The 12,614-nt window shown below is 43.1% G+C and overlaps 2 protein-coding genes across 4 annotated transcripts in view; one reads left to right on the forward strand and one right to left on the reverse strand.

The window, feature by feature from the left end:
* LOC146644074 (cyclic AMP-responsive element-binding protein 5-like) overlaps positions 1-6,655 on the forward strand; it is a 22,647-nt gene extending 15,992 nt beyond the window's left edge. For 2 of the 3 annotated variants that reach the window (XM_085396144.1, XM_085396145.1), the window contains 4 exons: positions 3,323-3,706; positions 3,793-4,059; positions 4,148-4,256; positions 5,776-6,655. In XM_085396144.1, the coding sequence (XP_085252270.1) occupies positions 3,323-3,706; positions 3,793-4,059; positions 4,148-4,256; positions 5,776-5,912 (897 nt within the window). In that variant the 3' untranslated portion in view covers positions 5,913-6,655. Of the gene's footprint in view, positions 1-3,322; positions 3,707-3,792; positions 4,060-4,147; positions 4,257-4,781; positions 5,723-5,775 lie in introns of those variants that run through there. The other variant, XM_085396146.1, reaches the window with a different exon arrangement.
* A 1,273-nt stretch (positions 6,656-7,928) lies between these two features.
* tril (TLR4 interactor with leucine-rich repeats) lies at positions 7,929-12,216 on the reverse strand. The gene has a single exon (XM_085396495.1). It carries the CDS (start codon positions 11,155-11,157, stop codon positions 8,680-8,682), a length of 2,478 nt encoding a protein of 825 aa, XP_085252621.1. The 5' UTR covers positions 11,158-12,216; the 3' UTR covers positions 7,929-8,679.
* Positions 12,217-12,614: the final 398 nt, after the last annotated feature.

The raw sequence follows: 12,614 nt of genomic DNA on the forward strand, positions 1-12,614 counted from the left end.
TGATGGCAGTGACTCAGGAATTTGTTCTGCCAGTTTTGGTCCAATATTTACAAAATAATGATTAAAGCTGTTGACCTTATCAGCAGTGTTTTCCATAATATTGCCATTATCGATAAAGTATTGTGGATAACTTTGTTGTCCAGAATTATTTTTAATGATACCGTTTAAAACATCCCATATTCCTTTCATATTATGTTTATTGTTGTTCAATATTTTACTATAATACTCCTTTCTACATACACGTATAATATTGGTCAACTTATTTTTGTATTTTTTATATTTATTTTCAGCTTCTTTTGTTCTTTGTTTTAGGTATTCCCTATAGAGTGTATTTTTCTTTTTACATGCATTTTGTAAACCCTTAGTGAGCCATGGTCTATCTGAATATTTGTGCTTTCTGTTGTATTTTATTGTTGGACAGTTTTTATCGTACAACTCCATGAATATTCTTAAAAATATGCCATATGCAATATCAATATCAGCTTCTTTGTACACCTTGTCCCAGTCCTGATTTAATAGATCGTTCTTAAATGCAGTCATAGTTTCTTCTGTCCTTACACGTCTGTATCTCAGTTGTTCTTCATGCTGATTTTTCTTATAATTAGTGTCATAAACTGCAAAAACTGGTAGGTGATCACTGATGTCATTAATTAATATTCCGCTCACAATGTTGTTTTCCATATTGTTAGTGAAAATATTGTCAAGTAAGGTGGCACAATGTGGTGTAATTCTGCTAGGCCTGGTTATTTTAGGATGTAAACTCAAACTGTACATAGTGTTTAGGAATTCGTCGGTCATTTTATGCTTTTTTGGATTCAACAGGTCAATATTAAAATCACCACAGATAAACATAACTTTTTGATTTGTTTTAGAGAATATTTCCTCTATGAAGTCATTAAATACTTGAATACTAGAGCCAGGTGTTCTATATATACAGCTAATTATTACATTTTTTTCTTTTTCCTTATAAATTTCAATTGTTATACATTCTAGTAAATTATCAATTACAGTTGTCATACTTTCTACCACCTTGTAGTTTAGGTTTTTATCCACATACACAGCTACTCCCCCTCCACTCTTGTTCCTTCTATTTACAAAATTCACTTCATATCCCTCCAGTCCAAAGTCCATTCCTTTCTCCGCATTGATCCATGTTTCAGAAATGGCAATAATTCCAAATGGATTTGTCAACTCATTTAGATATTCCTTTATATTGTTGAAGTTGGCATACAGACTTCTGCTATTAAAATGGATTATTGATAATTTATTTTCCGTGTTGATGGTGTGCTTAAACTGTTCATCAGTGAAGTAGCAGCAGTTACAGCTGATGTTGTAGAAGAAATTATTTTCCGGGTCTATATCCTTTTCTAAGTCTAGAACATTATGGTCTGTGTATCGAAATGTTCTCAGTTCCAGATTATCATAAAGAGAATTCCAATGAGTTATGTTGATATTGTTGCCGGATGCAGATGAAGTTCTTTTGGACTGTGCCATGTGTTGTGTTGTGTGTCACGTCACATGTGTATTCATACCTCCAGAGTAAGTTGACCTCAGTATTTGTCCAGCTCTTCCATATTTCTGATGACCAACACTTTGGCTTGTTCCGGTGTTCCATTGAGTTTAATGAATACTTTGCAGTTGGTGGTCCATGTATTTTGAATTTTTCCCTGTTTCTTCAAGTAACGTGCTTTCCTGGCAATGTCCGCATTTCTTTTTATCAGATGTTCGTTCATGAAGACATCGGATCCTTTCAGTTTCCTTCCTTGTTTTAACAGTGCTGTTTTCTGTTTTCTGTTTGCAAATCTCACAATGATGGCTGGTTTGTTACTGTCATTTTTTCGGGGTAGAGGGTGGCAAGCCTCAATGTTGTTATAATCCACTTCCACACCTTTGGACCGTAGAAAGGTAACCACTTGATGCTCCGTGGAGTTGACATCTTCCTCTCCTGGCCCTCCTACATTGTCAGTGGCGACCGCCCGGGCGTATGACCGGGGTTTGATGCGAAGCCCCGTGATGATAACATCGTTCATCCGGGTGTACTGCTCCAAATCCGCCACTCTGTTCTCCAGGTACGCCAGCCGCCGATCCTTCTCGGCGTTCTGGATGCGGAGAGCCTTAACTTCCTCGACCAGGTCCAGGATGGCTTTCTGCTGCAGTTTGACAGTAGAAATCTCCTCTGTCATAAACTCCAGCGACTTCTTAATATCGTCTCCTTCCTCGGCTGACAGAACTTTTTTCGGGCCCATGCTGAGAGACGCTCTCGTAGCTTTGCCGTGACGACCGGCTAGCTACTTCCCAGCAAACTTTAAAAGTGTAATTAGAAGAATGACAAAGAAATGAAACTGCAATACAATTTCTATTAGGGGAGTATTCACAGAGACCAAAACCATTCTTTCAGAAGAGTTTAATCTTGCTTTTTAATGCTGTTAAGTTGGGCGTTTTAACATAGTCATCTTTCCTTTTTGACAAAGCATATAGTCAAGGCTGGATCAGGTCACGCTGAATCCTCCTTTAGTTTCACTGCAATAGCTCTAGGCTGCTGGGAACTTCCCAAGTGTTTCTTCTTCACCGTTCCTATGTGTTTTCACACACTCTGCATTGAATCGTGAGCTATTATTCATCTCTGGTTCTCCTCCAAAGTGTGGTTTTGTCCTGTCTTCCTCCCCTTGCCCCCAACTGGTCACGGTAGATGGCCGCTCCTCCCCGAGTCTGTTTCTGCTGGAGGTTTCTTCCTGTTAAAAGGGAGTTTTTCATTCTCACTGTCACCGAAGTGCTTGCTCATAGGTCATCTGATTGTTGGGGTTTTCTCTGTTTTCTTTGAATTATTCTAGGGTTTTTAACTTACATTATAAAGCACCTTGAGGCGACTGTTGTTGGGATTTGGTGCTATATAAATACAGTTGAACTGAATTGAACAGTTGTCTGTTGGGATTGTCTCACTGTGCAAGCCAGCCTCGTGTGGTCATTTGAGGAACTGCAGTTTTATGGCCTTTCTGTGTGGTTATAGGGCTTCTGAGCATTCTCTAACATATTGACCATGAAAGGGGTAAATAAATATCTTTATAATCCAACATGAAAAAGAAAAGGAAAGTCTTCCTCAGTTGAATTCACGTTAATTGTTTGTATTTTCTTAATCTGGTTACTAGTATATACTTATTATCCTCTGAACACAGTTCAGAGGCTGATATCAGAGTGGATAGTGGTTAGATCTCTTCAGATTTCTAAATCATTGCACATAGAAGTGATAATAATTTAACTTTTTAATAGCATCACATGATTAATTAACTTGTTCTTTTTTTGTTTATTATCTATTTCGGCTCAGAGATCCAAGCAGACATTGGGCCACCATTATCAACAGCACCACCCAGGAATGATCACCATCAGTAACAATGTGCCACCCATGGGCCACATGATAGAGATGATGCCACAGCGTCACCAGACACCTCCACTACAACAACAACAACAACCACAACAGCAGCACCACCATCATCATCATCCTCAGCCTCATCCCTCACAGCTTCCGCCTGTGCCTCTTACCTACCAACAGCGGTGCCATGCTCCCCACCCACAGCATCTTGGAAGCACCCAGAGCCACCAGCTGCACCAGGCAGGGAATTTACCACCTCACGCTCAGGCTCACCAATCACCGCCTTCACATTTACACCCAGGCTCACCGCCTGCACCTCCACTGTCTGCTCCTGCGCAGGTATAATGCTTTATATTTAACGATGGCTGGGTTTTTTGTGCATTCAAGCACAGTTACTTGAAAAAGTTGTTGTTTTTGTTCTGCAGTTATCACCAGTTGCACAGCAGATGCAGCCTTCCCAGCCATCTCACACTCATGCAGTGCAGGCAGGCGGTAGCTGCAGCGGAGGTGGTGTAGGAGGAAGCGGAAACCGTCGAAGGAGGACAGTAGAGCAGGACCCCGACGAGCGAAGGCAGAAGTTTCTGGAACGTAACCGGGCCGCAGCCACCCGCTGCCGACAGAAGAGGAAGCTGTGGGTGTCATCACTGGAGAAGAAAGCTGAAGAGCTGACGCACACAAACCTTCAGCTACAGGTGGGATGTGCTCTGAGCACAAGACACACTCACATCAACACAACCTACACTTCGAGAGTGCTTACCATTTCACTGTGTTTGCTTCCAGAACGAGGTGACGTCACTGAAGTCGGAGGTGGGTCAGCTGAAGCAGATTCTGCTCACCCACAAGGACTGTCCTGTCACTGCTCGGCAGAGGGAGGCACAGGGGTACCCCAGTGAGTAAAACCCCCCTTCCCTGTAACCCTGTGTAGAAATCTCACCAGCTTTTCCAGATGCCTGACACCAGTCATCTCCATCCACCACTGAGGGTGTAATTCACACATTAAACCTTGTGTACCCACAATTACACATGCACTCGCTATTACACAGGGGGTTCTTAAACTTCTCGAGGCCAAGAACCCCTAAGAGGGGAGAAAATGTCCTAAGAAACCCCTCATATTTTCTGATTTAAATGCAGCTTTACCTGCTGACTTAATATAGATAATAATTAAAGCTACTTGCTAGCCCGCATGTCAAAAAGACAAGAAGCCGAACAGCTGGAATGGTTAATTACACCCTGAGAAAAGTGTGTGATAGCTGATGATAGACTGACGTGATGTGTCACAATCACATCTGATGGCGAGCTTCTGTCAGCCCAAAGATAACACAGGCAGGAGTAAATGTCCCCATCTGTAAATATGCACTTTTTATTATAAAATTATTTTTTTGCAAATTATTTGCCCTTTGACTTTTGGATGCAGACACCTGGTGCTCCCACTTTGAGAACCACTGCTCTACACACCGAGGACCTTAAAGTGGACCTATTATGCTTTCTCCTATTTTCTGTCATATATACGCACTGTTATTAAAATTGGTACCAGTTTTTTATGTATGTACATGTGAGCAAAGAATTTGTTTTTTCCTCATGGACATGGATGTGTATGATGTCAAGAGAGGGGATATCCTTATGTGGTTATGTCAGGTATGCAGCCATGGCTGTGAGCACAGAAACCCCACCCAACCTGCTTTTCAAACCTTCTGTTCTGGGCACAACAGTTGTTTCAGAAAGCTGACTAAAAAGGGGAGGGAGACGAAGGGACAAACAGGAATTATCATGAAAAATGAGCATAATAGGTCCACTTTAAACTGTGTCTTAAAGTGCTAAACAAACAGCACAAAAGAGTAAAGTAACTGTTGCTTTAAACCCCGCTGTGTCCAAAAAAATTAGCAATGCACTTTTGAAGAGATCAGGAGGAAAAAAGCACTGCACTCTTGATTTAATTTAAAGGAATATCAAGTTTGTGCTTCTGTTTTAATGAACCACACCGCAATGGTATTTGAGATAACTTGTAGTACCATGCTACTAGCATTGTTTTGCCTTGCATGAAGCTAGCAGGGAACAAGTTGCCTTTCTTGCACTCCACAGGCGGCTTCAAGTTTATGTCAAACAGTGACTGAAACTGACCTGTAACGAAAGATATTTAAAAAGTGAAACGCTGTGGCCTAAGCAGACAAAGACGTATGTGTCAAGAGTTTCTTAGAACAAAGAGAGATGCAATATTGGCACATTTCATATTCATATATTTCTACTGTTCTTTATACATGTATGTACAGTATTCAATTGTTAAAATAAAGGAGCTATTTTCATTTAATCTCAAATGCCGTGGCTTTTTATTTGATGCCTACAATCTCCAACACCAAAAAGCAGAGAGTCAGAACTTTATAAGTGACTTTGACAGCTGTCTCTATGTCCAGCTGCAGGGGTGAGCCCTGGAAGAAGTCCCACCCCTGCAGGTCCTGGGTTTGATCTGCAAGCCATCCAACATAACAGCATCTCCACTTCCTCGACGTCTGGAGGCGATTCAGGCCACGACCTCCAGCCCGGACACTAGCCTGCAACGTATAGGTGAAATCCCAAACTGGATAGGATTGGGATTTTATAAATCCATGTGAACGCTTGAGGTATTTTTCAACACGATCAGCAGATTTTCTGTGAGAAGATCAGAAACACTTACTGAGAGAGAGAGAGATCTGTCGCTTCATTTCTCCAAACAGGTGCATAAAATGCACTTTCTGAAAGCCTTGTTAAAACTGTGATGGCAACTGGATCCTGTGTTTATTCAGATAATGTCTGTTTTCTTTTGACATGAGCCTAACGTTGCCTCCTACCTACTCGCTATGCACACACACAGTCATGACACATCTTTTTAGTATCATTCTCTGGCATATCTTGCACTAATTCAGAAAAAGAGACTATAACTTTTTTTTGTTTGTTTTAATTGGGCAGCTCCAAGTGCACCTTTTTCCATTTTTGAGCAGAGGCAGCTTACCTTAAATAACACAACAAAGTTTTTGTTGTTTTGGGTGTTTTTTCTACAGGTAATTCAAATTATAAGATAAATATTTTATCCTAAAATTTCCCATTTCATTGATTTGTAAATATTAGTTAATTAAACCTGCAACTGTGTTGGAAAGCTACTGAAAACAGTATTTTCTTTAAGGCACTTTTTTGTGACTGCCTTGAGTCACTGAGTAATTATAAACTACACTTCATGTCTCAGTCCCTGCTAGTTTAATTAAATTTACACAGAAGTTACACTTTTTGTACTGTAAAGACGCTGACAATCGCTGTAAACCTAATGCAAAAATTAAAAAAAAAATATTACTCTGGTATCTTTTTGTGAATCATTGAAATGTGTTTTTACAACGTCAGATCTGTCAGATTCATATTTGTTTGCCTTTAATTTTGGTCAGCTGGTGGCTGTGAGCAGTGACACTGTGGTTCTGTACTTGTGGTGCGGTCTATCCTGCCATCTAGTGACTGTTTTTATTAGTGAGAGCAAAAATAAGAGTAGTCATCAAAGTGTGACCAGGATTGTTTCTGTCTCGTCTCATACACAGACAGAAAGACTTAAGATGAACTTTCTGCATGTTCTTCCTGTGGAGATGTGAAGGTCAGCCCTGTGATGGCCTGGCTACCTGTGCAGGGTGTACCACCTCAAAGTCTGCTGAGATCCTGGATAACTGGGCAACTACTAACAAAAGTGTCCCAGACTTCAAGGGATAGTTCTCCCAAAATGTAACCTATTGTTAACCAGTTTTTGAAAATATCAGCCACAGACATGACTGGCTTCTCTTGAAAATAGTAAAAGTAAGCAATACTTTTCTTGTGATGCTTAAAGTCCCCCCAAAATGTATTTTACTAAACTCTTTTGAGGATTTATGACCTAGTTACTCAAATATATCCACAAGCTTCGCTGTGGGGTCGTTATGCATGCATCTATCCATGACTAGAGGCGCGATGTCCACCCTCATATGCTAGCTCCAAGGTTATTATGGTTAACTGAAACGAAACTAAAGAAAATAAATATTATTAAAAAATAAACCTTGAGTTGACTAAAATAAAAATTGAAAATGGCATTTTGAAAGAAATTAAAGCTAAGTGAAATGATTTTGTGAACTTGGAAACTAACTGAAATAAGATAATAATATAAAGGAAAGAATACTAGTTTCAGTATCTTAAAAAAATGTTTTATTACAACTTGCCTGATGAGGCATTCATGGACATGTTTGAGACTCTGGATGTCTGCAACACTGTGAGTCAGCTGCTTTCAAGAAGTTATGCGTTATTATTGTAATATCTGTACTGATTTTCCCAAATCTTGTGTCTAAACATATGCCCGCCATATTCGCTTCCATTATATTCAATGGAAGGAATCTACATGGACTAAAACACAAATAAACAAACAACCAAAAATATGACAGACAGGCAAGTCGAAAAATATGCAGTTTTGATTTTGGCGTGAACTGTCCCTTTAAGGTCAGCTGTCACAAACCAAGAAGCTTTAATGTCTAACATCTTGACTGTCTGATGCTATGAAAAGTTTGTGTGCAGACAATTGTCAATGTGTGTGTGTGTGTGTGTGTGTGTGTGTGTGTGTGTGTGTGTGTGTGTGTGTGTGTGTGTGTGTGTGTGTGTGTGTGTGTGTGAGATTTGAACTGAATGTAGGAGGCACTCCACCCTGTAGACTCAAACAAAGGGACTGCCTAACTATTGCCAGACCTCATCTTGACACGCACACAGCTCACTCACTCACTTCTTTAATGTTTTGTTGCTGCTCTCGTCCTCAGTCTTATGTACAGTCTGGGTTTTAGGACCCGCAGATACAATAACACATGCACTCAAATGACAAATCAGTCACATTGTTGGGGATTTTTACTTTGTCATGTAATGCAAAATGATACAAAGTTCCTTATAAAAGTATAAAATACGGTAGATGTGGTACAAAACAGGAGATTTTTCTGCCACCCAGCAGCCATCGTTACACACTGTACAAATATGAGACAATATGATGTCTGCAAACTGAATATTAGCACCGTAGTTGAAATCAGTGGTACATCATTCACGTACACAAAAAACAAAAAAACAAACAAAAAGAAAAACAATGCATGTAGACTCACAGAAGCAAGAAAATTAAAGAGGAAGGGTCCAAACTGGGAAAGGGGAAGTCAGAGGGAATGGACTTCCTCTGGTGTCTCATGAGCTCAGCTGAGAGGAGTTTGTGTTAAAAAGGCTAAATCACAGATGGAAACATGAAGCAATTCCCATTTTTTTCAGTGTCAACATTTTTTTAAAGCTAATTTGGAGTTTTAATGGTTCTAGTCAGAGAATCTCTGCATTTCGCTCTCTCTGCGAACGCTGCTGCTGTCCAGAAAGCGGTCGCAAGGGAACTCGATGAGATCCCCCTCCTCTAGCGGCGCGAGCCGTGCTGGCCGGCTGCTTTGGTAGCTGGTGAAGTCGGTGGAGACGGACGCCGTGGCCATTGCGGTGCGAAACGGTCGCCTGGTGGAGTACATGTGGCGCACGTGCACAGCTGACTTCCTCCTCTGCAACTTTCTCCTCAGACTTCTCCCCAGCCACACCCCGCCGATGACCAGCAGCAGCACAGCATTCCCGGTGAGCATCGCCACCGTCACCAGCTGGAGGTCAGAGGTCAGCGTAGCTCCACGGCCATTTGCCTCAGATAGGGTGACCAGCCCCGTGCAGTGGTCGCGTGGTGCGACCTGACACACGGAACCTCCGACCACTCCCTCCACGCAGACCATGTAGGTCACATCTGAGCTGAGCTCTTGGAGGGTCACGGAGCGAGCCGCGCCGTGGGCGTAAACGTAGCGGGGGAAACGATCCTGGGTGCCAAACCTGTCAAACAGAACCCGGTAGTGGACTTCATCAAGACCTGGCCCGGGCCCTGGTGTGTAGCGGTGATGATCCCTGGTGGTCCAGTACACAGTGACGGTATTAGATGTGACGTGATGCACGGACACATTAGTGATGAAATGGCGGTTGAAAACACAAGGGTCTGTAATGACAGGTAGGGTGTCATCCTGATCCGACCTAAGGAGATCTAACTGCTCTCCTGAGTGAACAGACACAGTGGTGGTTAGCCCGATGCTTGCTTGGCTAATTGTGGCTGATGGACTGGGTTTGAAAATAACTTTTGACCTCGTTCTCCCCTTAACCCGTTTCCCAGCTGCCTCTGCAGCAGGCCGTAGCTTCTTCTTTGGTTTCCTTCTGTCCAGGAAAGAAGAAGGTTCTGCCACCTCTGGACCTCCTTGGTCTCCTTGGATCCCCACCTCTTCCTGTCCCTCTTTTTTCCTCTGCTCTCCATTTTTCCATACCATGACTCCACCCCTGTTCACCGGTCTTAAACGTCCTGTTTCTTCCACTTCCCCTCTCTTTCTCACACCTTTCTGAGCTTCTTCATCTGTCCTCTCTCCGCCCTCTGGCAACCGAGAATCTCTTTCTCCTCTCTCAGTGCTCCCTAGCTTCACTAGTACTGCCCCTGCCCTGCTCTCCTCAGGCCTAGCTTGACTTGTACACAAGTGAGTCCAGTTCCCAAGGGGCTGCAGCTGGGAGCTGTTCACATAGTCCAGATATTTCCCCCTCAGAGTTGCTGGGTAATGACACTGCACAAACACAGTCAGCAGTTTGCCCTGAGAGTGTGCAGCAGCAATCCATTCTCTCAGTTGCTCCAGGCGACAGTCACATGTCCAGTTGTTGCCTTGGAGATCCAAGTCGTAAAGTACGCTGTTGAGGGTAAACATGTCCCCAGACAGACTGGTGAGAAAGTTGTCCTTCAGCTTCAACACTCTTAGGTGTTTAAGTCTTGAAAAAGCCAGAGAGTCCACGCTGGATATCCGGTTGCGGCTGAAGTCCAGCTCCTCGACACGCTCCAGGGGGTCGAGGAGGACGGCAGGAATTCCCACCAGTTCGTTGCCGTCAATCAGAAGCTCGGTGAGGCTCGACAGGCCCCTCAAAGCACCACTGTCCATTTGGGAGATTTTGTTGTTGCTGAGGGAAAGCTTGGACAGTTTTTTCAGGTTTTGGAAGACATGGTTGCCAATATGACGAATTTCATTCTCAGACAGCAGCAACGTCGTCAAAGCTTTGAGATGAGAGAAAGTGAGGACATTGCGCATGGCTGATTGCTTGTTGTGGGCCAGGTTTAAAAAGCGTAGGCTGGTCAGTTTAGAGAAAGCGTTTCTGTGAATGTGCTGCAGTTTGTTGGATTCCAGATGAAGATAATGTAGATTGATCAAACTCTTAAAAACAGAGTCCTGCAGAACTTCTAGAGAGTTGCCATCCAGGCGCAATTTAATAAGATTATCCAGGTTGGAAAACAGTCCCGGTGTGATTTTCTTAATTGCATTGTTGTTTCCATAGAGAATAGTCAATTTCTTTAGGGGCTGCAAACTTCCCGCGGGTATAGCTGTTAAAAGATTATGTCCCAAGTACAGCTCTTCCAATTTGGGAAGGTTCTCAAATGCTTTTGGGTGAATAACTCTTATTTGATTGTACTGCAGATTTAACCGTTCGAGGTTACTGTACCGTGTGAAGTCAAAGGCGGAGATGTTAGAGATGAAGTTGCCCCCAAGGCTGAAAATCTGCACTTCCTCGGGCATCTGCGCAGTGGGTTTGGGCACAGTGCGCAATCCGCGATTGGTGCACATGAGATGCTGTGAATGCTGACAGTCGCAGAGGTTTGGGCAAAAGCCCGTCGCCAGCGAGGAGGACAGAAACCCATTAAGCGACAGCAGGAAAAAGCACATCCCCACCAGGAAACTGCTGGTATCCATTCCCACAGCGCGGCCGGCACAGCCCGGATCTGAAGCGGCATTCGCTTTGTGCGTTTCAGGTGCAGTCGCCCCTCTCCTCTGTCACGCTGGACTCTTCCATATTTCACTTGTTGCTCTGTAAAGTGTACATTTCAAGCGCGCAGCGCCATCGCTGAGCAGCATCATCTATGGAACGCGTGAACTTGCCCAATGCGCTCTGATGCTGTCCGAGGGAACAGCCACCTCCTCAAGTAAAGCCTACATCCCCCCAAGTGGTCATCTGCTGCGAATTAGAGTTCAGACGCTGAGCACGATCGCACACTCACACACTCAAACTCACTGAAAGTCCCTCCCCCGCAACTCTGCGACCCCGCCAAAACCAGATGTGCGCAGAGATCCAGAAGAGATCTGCGCGTGCACGCAGGTAATGAGACACACACGGCGTGCAGTGACGGAGATTGAGAAACCCTTTGACCGAGTTTTTGCGCGCCCCCTCCTTCACCGGGGGTCTGAGATCTGGTATATGGACAAAGCAGACAGCAAGATTTCCTTCCCACGGAATCCCCAGGGAACCCCGAAAATTTCAGCTCTCTCTCTTGCAGAACGGTTCGGGCAGAGCAGAGCAGTCACTCATGAAACAAGCTTAGTAAAAAAAAAAGTTTAATGAATGTTGAATGCATGTTTCCCCTCTCTCTCTCTGCTACAGTAGGAATACCACCAACATGCAGCTCAGCCGATTTACCATTTTCTCATTAACACGCCTTTTGTTGCTTCGTGGGAGCACAGATGGTTCGCATTTGCAGTGCAGGAATTCTAAAGCGTGTGTTAAGACAGGCGAAGAGAGGTGCCAGATCTTAGTTAGAGATCGTCTCGCAGAAAGTGAGTGAAGCGTGCGAATATTTAGCGCACGGTTTTGCAGACGGAGGAATCATTAGCTGCAGTGTGCGCGGAGGTTCGTGTTCAGGGCCGCTCTGAAATGTTGCTGCCAAGACATCTGCAAATACGAGGCAAAGAGCTTAAATCCAGGGGCGATTCTAGGATTTTTCAGTGGGGTGGCACAAGGGAAACCATGTGGGGGTTGGTGTAGTAGCTAATAAACTTATTGAACATTTAATCACATGGTTTGTTGTAATTATGTTTCTTTTTCCTAATAAAGCTTTCATTTATTCAATTTAAATAAAAAAATTACATCATGGCAGCTGTTTTACACGTAGAGAACCAAATTATCAGTGGTAAATAAAGCGTGTCATTAACATTACTGTTACTATCTAAAAATGAATGAAAATGTGTGTCAGAGTTGCATGTTTGTAACTATCATACAGACATTGTGACAAATCAAATAGATTGAACATCGCAGTCCCAATTAAAATACTTTGTATCTTTAATCAGCACCAGTCTTTTGAGTTCATATATTATTAGTCGCATAGATATATTTAAAATAAAAAAGTGAAGAAAGCAAAGAGTTTCCCAGTAAAGGA

Source organism: Rhamphochromis longiceps, linkage group LG22 (genome assembly GCF_057381845.1).
Source record: "Rhamphochromis longiceps isolate RC_006_pf linkage group LG22, R_longiceps_female_GT1.1, whole genome shotgun sequence".
Lineage (NCBI taxonomy): Eukaryota > Metazoa > Chordata > Actinopteri > Cichliformes > Cichlidae > Rhamphochromis > Rhamphochromis longiceps.

Coding starts and splice junctions, on each gene's coding strand:
- tril (XM_085396495.1), bottom strand. CDS start 11,157: ATGGATACCAGCAGTTTCCTGGTGGGGATGTGCTTTTTCCTGCTGTCG.